Genomic DNA, 11,688 nt, shown 5'->3' with positions numbered 1-11,688 from the left:
TGTTGTAGGTATTTACTCTCTTAAGTTCATTCACAAGAGTGCCTATTGACAAGGTTCATTCATTGAAAGGGAGAGCCAGCTTGGCTCTGGTGCATATTACTCTGATGGCCCCACTGAGGATATAATTCCTTTTAAGGCACATCTCTATCAATCCTCACACACAGAAGAATTAGGATAGCACTCACTTCTCATTGACCAGTCTGGGGGTGTGGTGTGGTGTGTTGGTGATGGCTGACTCTCCTACAACAACAAGAGGTTATATCCAGTGTTTTCTGGCCATTGGCACAAGAGTTTGGCACTGGCAGATGGGTGAGTTTGAATCCAGTGCAGTAGAGGAATCCAATGCAATCAGTTGCACTGGTGGACATATGCTCAGTCAATTGAGGAACAGTCTGGGAACATAGAATGAAAAACATCTAGAGGGCACCAGCATGGGAAATAATACTGCTCTAAACCTTTCCAATGTTTCACTGTTGCCATTGCTGAGAAATGGCTACATGGAAAAGGACTGGTGCATATTTAATACTTGGTAGACAAAACGCTTTGTGCACAAACTCTAATTGTTGTGACACTGCTGTAAGATAGGCTGGTATCTGTGTTGATTGCAGTTGCAGCTCAGAGATTCATGATGACTGCTGAATTATGGGTTCAGTTGTACCTGAATCAGTGGAACTCACTGCTGCAAATGGTGGTACAGCTTAGATGGCTTTAAAAAAGGACAATGCATTTGTAACATCATAATATACAACCATAATATGCAATCATAATATTGTATATAATCATATAATGTACAATCGTGATATTGTACAATCAAAATATGCAGTTGAAATATATACAATCTTACAATCATATCACACAATCACCATCACAATATCAAATAATAATATCACACTATTATCACGCAATCCTATTGTACAATCATACACAATCATGTCAGACAACCATATCTTACTACATGAACATTAATAAATTGATGCTGTAGAGATGCATCTGAAAGAATCACAGCATATAATAGGTAAAATTCACCCCACACTTGCAAATAAAACTATTCCCAGGGCTGTTCACCTGATTGGTGAGCTATGGGGTGCAGCACTCATCTCGCTTTCAGTCCAAGGGAGTTGGCGTTTGTCCACAGACAGCTTTCCAGGTCATGTGGCCAGCATGACTAAACTGCTTCTGATGCAGTGGCACACCATGATGGAAGCCAGAGTACACAGAAACACCATTTACCTTCCCGACACAGAGGTACCTGTTTATCTACTTGCACTGGTGTGCTTTTGAACTGTTAGATTGGCAGGAGCTAGGACAAACCAACAGGAGCTTGCCCTGTCACGGGGATTTGAACCGCTGGCCTTCTGATCAGCAAGCCCAAGAGGCTCAGTGGTTTAGACCACAGCACCACCCGCTCGCCACCTTTTTACCATATATGTGTGCATGTGTGTATACATACATGCAAAATTAATTGAGAGTATCCTTTTATAATTAATCAAATACCCCAGTAATGAGAAGTTAGAGCTCTGCTAAAGCATGGAGTATTGTAAATGTGTGTATATGTGTGTGTGTGCCATTGCTACTGAAACACACCTGGCTGTATATATGTCATTGGATGAAGTTAGTTTTCAATTCTTCCACATGCTTTAGCCCTAGTACCTGCTTTAAAGGCCAAAACAGTCCTGGGAAATGTGAGTGAATGCCACAAGTAGAATTTGCTGGTGTCCATCTCTATTTTCCTAGCAGCAAGTCATACAGGTGTCAAGGTCCCAGTTTATTACCTGTCTATCCAGCCTTTCCAATAAGGAGCTTAAGGCAGTGTCCATGAACTCCTTTATCACCAAACCCCTCATTTATACCCTTGCAACAACCCTACTTAAGAGAGAGATTGACTGGCCTAGGCAGAGGTGTGCCTATGGGGGCTGGCCAAGTTGCCCCCCCCCAGCAGGCAGCACACACACTCCACAAAAAATCACACAATTGCTTGACACTCCTGGGTTACCAGGCAGTCTGGGGTGGGAGAGTCCCTGCTCTTCTACCTGCTCACAACCATCTTGTGCAGTGTGTGGGCAGTGTGTGGCTCCTTTAGGGAGTGGGGCGGGGGAGCAAAGAAAGGACAGTACACAACTTTGGGGAATCTCAAACTTGTGGTGTGAAACTAACTGGTTGTTGTCTTCTTCCTTTCCATTGTGCTCAAGGGAAGGGCAGGGAAGCGCACAGGAAAATTAAACTTAAGTTTTTGCTTCCACAAAAAGGATGACTGGAGGGGGCCCCTAGTTTTGAGCATGGAGTTGCAGTGCAAGCTATTTACTACCTGGATACAGTTGCTGAATCCCCAAGAACAGGGCATCAGCCTGCAGACTGAAGAATATATGAAAGATATAAAAGTTGCATAAAGCACTTTGTAAACAAAAGGGAAGGATGATAGTAATGATAAACAAATAACAGCCATGGTAGTGCTGATATCATTTCTTTAGCCCAGGTGGTGGTCAATGCTTTTTGGGACCCCAAGGCACATTTGCTCTTAGAATTTTGAAGTGTCAGGTGTAGCTCTAGTGGCTTTAGCCCAAACGTAGCAGAGTTTTCCTGCACAGTGCAGAAACTAGTTGAGGTGGAAATGACTAGGCGGCTAGATGCAGAATAACTATTTACAGGATTTATTAAAAGAAAATAAAACCAGCAGAGTTTCTGCATACAAAACAAAGCAAAATAAATCCTTACTCTCTCTCTCTCTTTAACCATACACAGCACTCCTACTCCTAACACCCAACAAGAAACAACTGTGCTAGCAGTCCTATATAAGAGTTCAGTGCTGATCATTAACCAATCAGAGAGCTGTTGCCAGGTCAGGCAGACCTTGGCTTTCTGCCAAGAGTAAATTGACACTGCCTTGAGTTAATTGTGTGAAGCAAGAATCTGTAAGTTTCCCATGAGAACCAATTAACAGAAACTGAACATTTGCAATCCAGAGCAACATATTGTGGGCACCACATATAACGTGAGCAATGATTAAGGCTTGGCAAAATTCTAAGATCGCTTCAGCAAGAAACAACTGAGCCTAAGCTTTGTATAGTAGTAGTAGCAGCAGCAGCAGCAGCAGCTTAATCATAACTGTAATCCTCACCAGCACTGTAAGATGCTGCTTTGCTGAAGCAGGCACCAACCTCTTCAGCAATTCTGCCACAAGCAGGAGAGCTTCTGGTTTCACCTGGTCTTCTGCTCTGGAATTCTCCAAGGATGACAACAGAGTCACAGCTGAAAAACTTCATGCACCCTTTAACATGCCAGGAGAACGAAAACCCTGTTTACCATCAAGCATCATTTGTGGAAGCTAGCTATCTCCTGAAGTAGCAGGGAAAACCTGGGGATTTTCATCTACAGTATATCTGAGGTGAATCTTATTCAGTTAGAACTGAGAACCACTTGCCCATGGTTTTATTATTGTTTCTGATTATCTTATGAATACTGCACAATTAATTATATTCATCTGCCCCAGCTGCAACAAAACATGTCTCTCCTGCATTAGTCTCTACAGCCATAGCACTGCAACCTTTTGACTTCACACCCAAAGGTGCACTCCTCCATTGTTGCCCAAGACAGACAGATGCCAACCAGTTATATTCCATTTGGTTAGTCGCTACTTATAGACCAACAAATCCAACAGAATTCACATTGGATTCACTTATGGGTAAACATGTTTAAAGATGACAACTTTGCAGCACAATCTTATCCACGCTAACAGTAAAATCCTAACCAAATCTCAGAGAGTTCAGTGGATCTTAGTCCCAGGTAAATGGCGTTAAGATTGCAGCCTAGCCTGAGAGCATTTGCCATTGAATCTTCTGTGTTGGATCAAGTTTCTTTTTCTGGTGTGTGTGTGGGGGGAGGCATATGTAGCTCCTTGCCAAGGGCACAAGGGACCCCAGGTAGGCCACTGGCCAGGGCTAGTCAATGTGGAGCCCTCCAGATGTTGGGATGCAGATTCCCATCAGCCCCAGCAAGCATGGACCAAAGTCAGGGATGATGGGAGCTGAAGTCCAAGAAGCACCATTTTCGCTGGACTAGCCCAAGGTCAAGTTAGCTTCATGAGTGACGATTTTAGCCTGGATCTTCCCAGTCCTATCCCGACATTCTCAGCAATACAGCCCTCGCCGACATTGGAGCGCGTTGTTTAGGCAGCATGTGTTCCATCACTGTAAACATGCGAGGCCTCCGTACGTGTCTCCTATTCTAATTGTTTCATTGCTGTCAAGTTCTCCCTTTTTTAAAGGGAAATTCCCTTATGCTGAATAGGCTTCCTCGCGAGAAAAGGGAAAACTTGACAGCTATGTAATTGTTTTTACATTCCTTTGAGCAGCAGAACGTGGGTCACCACGCACTCCACGTCTCAGATGTGAGCAAGAGCTAAGGAAATGAGCACATTTCCATGCGCAGCAGGGGATGAACAGTTGGGAGCGAGAGAGCCGGCAAGCAAGTGGGGGCCACCCAGGCTTAGGCTATTGGTTTCCCGCGTCCTGCCTTCTACTGTAGTTGGCTAAGCGCAACACAAGGCGCCGGTGGGGTGCTGCTAAGGCTCCGCCTTTGGGGGCTGTGCGCTGGAAGCCAGCTGGGTGTCGGCAACCAATGAAAGCGCGGAGCGATGGGCGGCTCCTGGCCGGTGACTCGAGGGTGCTCCCGCAGTTGCGACTCATCGCTTAAATGCGGCTGGCTGGACCGACAGCTTGGAGCCTGGTAGTAGGCAGGGAGCTGTGTTTCGCCCCGGTCGCCATGCCGGCCGTACTGAGCCAACCCTGAGCTTTCCCGTCGAGTACTGCCTTCGTTGGGTTTTCTTATTTGTTCCTTTGGCGCGGCGTGTTCCTCCGCTACGCTCTCGCGCTACGGAAAAGCCGAGCCTTGTCCTCGCCTAGCCTGCTAGCCAGCGCTGGCGGCGTGTCCTCCCAGAATGGAGCTGGAAACCTCGATGGAGCAGTCCGTTCAGACGCGCATCTTCAAGATCATCGTCATTGGCGACTCCAACGTGGGCAAGACCTGCCTGACTGTGCGCTTCTGCGGGGGAGCCTTCCCGGCCAACACCGAAGCCACCATCGGCGTGGACTTCAGGGAGAAGGCGGTGGAGATCGAGGGAGAGCACATCAAGGTACAGCAGGAAGAAAAGCAGGGAGGGAAGAGGGAAAGAGCGGGGGAGCCGGGCCTGGTGCACACAGCCTTTTCTGGGAACCGGGTCCTCCTTCCAGGTGGTTTCGTCTGTTGTTAGCGGGGTGGTTTTTTTTTAGCAACCCTAATTGAGGATGCTGCTTCTGAAAGCTCCGCTCGTCTTCTATTGCTGCCATGTCTGAAAGGATGTAGGGCGCCCCATGGAGGTGAGGAGAGCCGGGGAGCAAAAAAATCGATGGACTCCCATAGAAGCAGGCTATAGAACCCTGTTTGGTCTTGGGAGAGTAACAGGAAACCAGTATAATACAGGCTTGGGTAGAGGATGAGCAACAGTAGGCAATCCACCCTGAACTACAAGCTTCTTAAGGCACAATGTGTAAGATGTATATATTTTGTCTAATCCGAATCCTGGTGCTGTTCTCACCACCACCATCTTAATATGCTCACACAAACCCTATTGGGTGGGAAATGATGAGGAAGGGAGAGATAGCAAAACGGGGACTGGCCCAGTAAACTAAGTAAGGATTTGAAGGGCCATGAATCTGAGGTAGAGCTCCTGCTTTGCATGCAGAAGGTCCCAGGTTCAATCCTTTATAAAGCTGGAAGAAAGAACCCGGCCTGCAACCCTGGATAGGCTCTGCTATTCAGTATAGACAGACCAATGGCTGAGTCTGTGTTGCATATATATTCTCCCTAACTACTTACATCATTTTGGCTCTAGGTCCTTCTGAAGGTTGGGGGATTAATTTCACAGTGGCTATTTTCTAAAATTACAAGTGTTTAGGGCTCCACGGTGTCTGGAAGTCGTGTGGTGGAAGCATTCCCCGTCCCTCACCCCCAGCTTGGCAACTCCTGATTGCTAAAGCTGGTTGTGATGCCCTATAGTGGCAAAAGAAAAAGGGGGCCAGGGCATAGTGCTCATTGCATTTACATCACTTACTCAACTACTTGATGACTTGCACCTGTGAACTGACACCCTCCTCCCCACTGGAAAATGCTATGCCTGATATGAAAGTTCTGGCTTCAGTGCTGGCATCTGTGATGGCCTCTTCCTACAGGCAGTTCACTACCATGTCCATAATCAATTAGCATGCATGAATGAACCAGCCTCCATAACTGTACTGTGCTCAGATGCTCTGTTCTTTATGGCTACTTCACATGTTTCACGAAGCAAACACCTCCTTCCCAGTAGTATTGACAAGGTGTGGGGGAGATACACTGGTAGAAAGGGGGGGGGGTATGAGCAGGGCCAAGATTTCAGTGCATTCTCATGGTCACATCACAGCCCAGAAACTGTACTCAACCCTAGTGCTTCTGTTATGCAGACTTCTGTTGAGGTTTCTGTGTGATTGCACAAGGACTGGCTATACTGTGGGATTCTGAAGCTGTTATTAACTCTGGATGTTTTCGTTTTGGATTACTTTTGCACACCAGGAATTAAGGACTGGATATATGTGTGCTGGTTCAGTCCTCTCTGCTACATCCTTGCAATGTTAGGCCAGTCGAGAGCACACATATTTACAGTGGGGGATGGGAGAAGAAAGATATAAAATCCAGAATATTTAGATATCATAAAATCGGCATCTGCAGAAGTGTTCAGATTGCTCAGTTACAGTAAATTCCAGGGCAAAGTATACATTACATACTAATGCCATACTCAGTTTAAGAAGTATATTGACAAGCTGGAATGTATGCAGAGGGCAACCAAGAGGATTAAGGGTTTGGAAACCAAGCCTTATGAGGAATGGTTGTAGGAGTTTGGTATGTTTAGCCCGGAAAAGAGGAAACTGAGAGGAGATATGATAGCCATTTTCAAATAATCTTAAGGGCTGTCACATGGAGGATGCAGCAAGCTTGTTTGCTCCTGCTCCAGAGGCCAGGACCAGAACCAATGGCTCCAAGTTATAAAAAAGTAGATTCTGACTAAACTTCAGGAAGAACTTTCTGACAGTAAGAGCTGTTTTGACAGTGGAATGGACTCCCTCAGGAGGTTGTGGATTCTCCTTCCTCGGAGCTTTTAAAGCAGAGGTTGGATTGCTATCTGCCATCTATGATTTAGTTGAGATCCCTATATTGCAGAGGGTTAGACTAGATGACTCTCAGGTTCCCTTCCAACTCTACAATTATATGCTTCTATGAGTCATAGACCTTTAAAGAACAAAAACTCTTATAGGAGATTGCCTCTATACTAACCTTTCTCAACTTGGTGCTCTGTTGGTGGTTTGGATTACAATTAACATCATCCCTTACCACTGGTCATGCTGGCTGGCACTGATGAGAGTTATAGTCCAAAATTCTGGAGGGCACTAGGCTGGGAAAGGCTGGTCTACATGGACAACCAGCAGGGTTTTGGCATGGATCTTTCCCAACCCTACCTGAAGATGCCAGGGCTTGGACTTGGACCCTTTGCATAGAAAACATATGCTCCATAACTGAGCTACAGCCCCTTCCAAAAGAGCAGGTGCTCTTGGGATTCAACCCCACACTGCAAACTCTACAGAGCAATTTCATAAGCATTCAGCCACAGCATTTGACCTGTCCACCACTCTCATGTCCGCCTTTCTCCTTTTTCTCTCCACAGTTCCCAAGTGCAGTTCAGGACGGTAGGGAATTCTGTTCAGGAGAGGGAGTTTAGTGTAGTGACAGTTATTTTTACCTAAGGTTAACAAGCTGCTGCAGTCAACATTATTCCCTGTCCTGCTCAACTGTCAAAGGGTAAAAGAGCTCTGCCTCCTTCCTTTGCATCTGATAGCTCATTCTCTTCATTTCTCCTTTTTAAAGAAAACTGCAGATACCCCAGTGGTCAGGGTGCCATGCAGTTGTGGTTCTGACCCAGAGTGCCCAAATAGATGTAATGTTTAAAAACATCTTTCTTTCTTTTTATTGGTTTAGAAAAGGGAGGTTGACCCTTTCCTCACTGCAATTTATTAACTGCAAACCTTCCCCCCACAGCAGCTTTTTCCTACCACACAGGGTTGTAAACACACATGTTACCCTCTGTATGGCAAGCTTGCATCCTCCCCCAACCACATGAACATGTTCTCTAAAAATAACCCCATATAATGTGAGTGTGGGGGGTACACGCAGTCAAAATGACCGTTGCTCTCATTCCCCATAGCTGAGGGATGGTTTGGCTTAATGTTAAGTCTGAACTCTGAGGCTCCATACAAACCATGAACTGTAGCCAAGGTTTGCTTTTGGATTACTGTTCATGCCTTATCTGCAGGAAGCAAACCGTAATGCAAAGCCAGAGCATGCCTTAGTTGCAGGTACTAGCATGGGAGCAGGATGACCCTGGGAGGAAGTGAAGCAGCCATTATTATTTTTTACTGTGAGAACCCACACACTAGTGCAGTGTTTCTCAACCAGTGTGCCCCCAGATGTTTTGGGACTACAACTCCCATCATTCCTGACCACTGGTCTTGCTAGCTAGGGATGATGGGAGTTGTAGTCCCAAAACATCTGGGGGCACACTGGTTGAGAAACACTGCACTAGTGCATTCATGCTTAACTGTGGTTTTGGCTTAGTGCTGCGGGCAAACTGCACCAGGCTGTGGAAAAAGTCACTTCAAATATAAAGCCATCACAGCAGACCAAGATCTGCATGCAAACCTTTCTCCTGGTTTATTATTATTATTAAAAAATAATAAAGAAAGCTCAGCAACTTTGGTTGGCCCTCATGCATGTTCACTTCATCAAATCTGGCCCTCTTTGAAAAAAAGTTTGGGCACCCTGTCTTAAGCAGTGCAGTGTATTCCTATTGCCTCATGAATGCAGACCCAGTTTCCTTTAAGCTCCTCTGCCTCCAGGCCCTCAGAAAACCTTCTGAGGACAAAGATTGGCCATTTGGCCTTGTTTGGCTTCAAGACCAGATTACAAAGGCTAACATTGGGAAGAGATTGCTGGTTGTGGGAAAAGATTAGGTGAAGGGAGGTCAATTCATGTTTACTCAACTAAGAAAGGTGTGGGCTAGGAAGTAGGCCCATGTCTTCTTGTTAATCTCTCCTTGTCTCAGCTGGGGAGAAGGCTGACCCTACCTATGAAATGGGTCATATTAGGGAATAATAACTCTATAATTGTAGAAAAAACTTTAAATGACTTTGATTTTATTGACTTCATAATCTTTTAGGCTGCTGTATTTGATTTTTATTGAATATACCCCTTCATCATATTTTTCTTGAGAAGCAGTTTATAAATCTGCATATATTTTAAACTAGGTCACAACTAATACACACTTTTACCACTTTAAAAGTTAGAGCTTCTCCCAAACAATCCTGAGAACAGTAGTTTACAGAGCTACAATTTCCAGCACTGCAGGCAAACTACAGTTCCCAGCATTCATTAGGGGAAGGACATGTGGTTTAAATGGTGTGGATATGACCTTAGATAATGTCGTGGCCTAAGTGTGTCAGAGTAGGGTCCAGCTTCAAATCATGAATCAGCCACAAAGCTCAGAAGATGAATTGGGGGAAATTTCAGCCATACCGGGGGTGTTATGAGAATAAAATTAAAAAAGGGATGAAGAACCATGTGGGACACTCTAGGCTTCCTGAAGGAAAAGCTGGATATAAATGGAGGCTGAACATTTTTCTGTCAGCTGTTAAAAGATTCTAGCATTTCCTCCAGAGCTCATTTGCCCTGGTTCCTGTCTTGGATGCGGACACGCACGCGCGCACACACATACACAGTGGCTGGGTCTGTGAGCTTCCTTGTTAGTTTTCCCACAGTGCCTCTGGCATTGCTTGGCTCCATGCCGTTATTAGAAATAAAAAACCGACAGTACAGCATAGGCATTGTGGGGATTTGTTTCAGTGGCAACTTATGGCTGCCTGCTGCCTCAGATGGGTGAGCCCAGAGCCTGCCAAAAGCACCTTCATATGAGCATAGATAGCTGCCCAATACCCCGTCAGACCATTGGTCCTTCCAGTTCAATATTATCAACAAAGACTGGGAGCAACTCTTGAGGATTTAGGCAGGGGACATTCCAAGCTCCACCTGTAATTGAACCAGGGATTGTCTACAGGCAAAGCAGGTCTCATGCCTTGAGCTATGGATCTTCTTCCGTGTCGACTCTTAATGCTGGAGCTGATCCTGCATGAATGTACTCTCTACCTGGCTTGTAGACTCTTCAGAAATTCTGCTCTGTTCCACAGGTGCAGGTCTGGGACACAGCAGGCCAGGAAAGGTTCCGGAAGAGCATGGTGGAGCACTACTACCGCAATGTACATGCTGTTGTCTTCGTCTATGATGTCACCAAGATGGCTTCCTTCATCAATCTTAAGACCTGGATTGAGGAGTGCAATGGCCATGCAGTCCCTGCCCTTGTCCCTAAAGTGCTTGTGGGAAACAAGTGTGACTTGCGGGACCAGATCCAAGTGCCGTCCAGCATGGCCCTGAAGTTTGCTGATGCACATAATATGCTTTTGTTTGAAACCTCAGCCAAGGACCCCAAAGAAAGTCAGAATGTGGAATCTATTTTCATGTGTCTGGCTTGCCGGCTGAAGGCCCAGAAGTCTCTACTTTATCGGGATATGGAGAGGCAGCAGGGGAAGGCACCGAGAATGACGCTTATGCCAGATGGGAGCAGCAAAAACTGTCTCTGCTGAACTGCTGAGGTTGCAATTCCTGACCATTTAATGGGTATGTGTGTGAGTGTATGTGAGAAGGGCAGATGGTTTTGACCCTTGATGAACTGAATCAAGACCTGCTTGTCTCAATCTAAGTTAAATGTTAAGTTAATAATAAAATTTGTATGGCATTCAACTGGTTTGGTTGTAGCTTTGTTTATGCTTGTTTGTGATCTGAACAAGCCCTTGTGATAAACACCTTTGCTGATGATGGGTGCTGGGTAGCGTGACTGATTTTATTGCTGGGTTAATAGAAAAAAAAACAACTCTGTTATTAACTCAGGAGAAGTATAGACTTAGCTGTTTCTGGTAGTATTTATGATTACACTGCCAAGCAAGGTGGTGTACTTCTGCAAAGGCTGCACAATATTAACTCATTTCCCATGCATAGGTTCAAAGGGTGAGAAGACACTTTGGTTACAAAACTGAATGTTTATTTAGTTACACACTCTGTGAGAGTGTAAAGCATGATGGTGATGCTAAGGGAGACCCTAAACTTGGTTCAAGACACGAACTCTTTACAGAGAATTTAAAACAGCACTCTTTCAATCTTAAGATTCGGATAGACTTTTCCCACCTAGAATGGCTATTAATGTTCCAAACCAGCAACACCCACCCATTCCCTTCTGGAATTTAAGATCTCTTCAGGGAATCAAAACAGGGTTGCCCTGCCAAGCTAACCCCACTCAGATAGCCCAAACCCCAACTGCCCACACTGACAGTTTCTCCCTATCTCCAATGTCCCTGTCTAATATGCAGACCAGAGCATTCCAAACCGTGTATCACAACACATTAGTGTGTTGGCTGCAGTGTGTAGGTGTGTCATGCAAATGCTCGTAAAGGGGTTAGTTTAACCTCTGGTTTGCTATTAAAACTGAACTACTGTCTTGCAAAATGATGCATGTCTAAAAAGCAT

At 45.4% G+C, this 11,688-nt stretch overlaps 1 protein-coding gene across 1 annotated transcript; it reads left to right on the top strand.

The window, feature by feature from the left end:
- The first annotated feature begins 4,707 nt into the window (after nucleotides 1-4,707).
- On the top strand, nucleotides 4,708-10,908 carry RAB33A (RAB33A, member RAS oncogene family). Its single transcript, XM_035123134.3, has 2 exons — nucleotides 4,708-5,128; nucleotides 10,299-10,908. Exons 1-2 carry the CDS (start codon nucleotides 4,934-4,936, stop codon nucleotides 10,749-10,751), a joined length of 648 nt encoding a protein of 215 aa, XP_034979025.1. The 5' UTR covers nucleotides 4,708-4,933; the 3' UTR covers nucleotides 10,752-10,908.
- The last annotated feature ends 780 nt before the right edge of the window (nucleotides 10,909-11,688 follow it).

Source organism: Zootoca vivipara, chromosome Z2 (assembly GCF_965207765.1).
Source record: "Zootoca vivipara chromosome Z2, rZooViv2.hap1.1, whole genome shotgun sequence".
In the NCBI taxonomy this organism is placed as follows: domain Eukaryota; kingdom Metazoa; phylum Chordata; class Lepidosauria; order Squamata; family Lacertidae; genus Zootoca; species Zootoca vivipara.
Note: the sequence above shows the minus strand (reverse complement) of the source record. Positions and strands in the feature narration are given on the sequence as shown.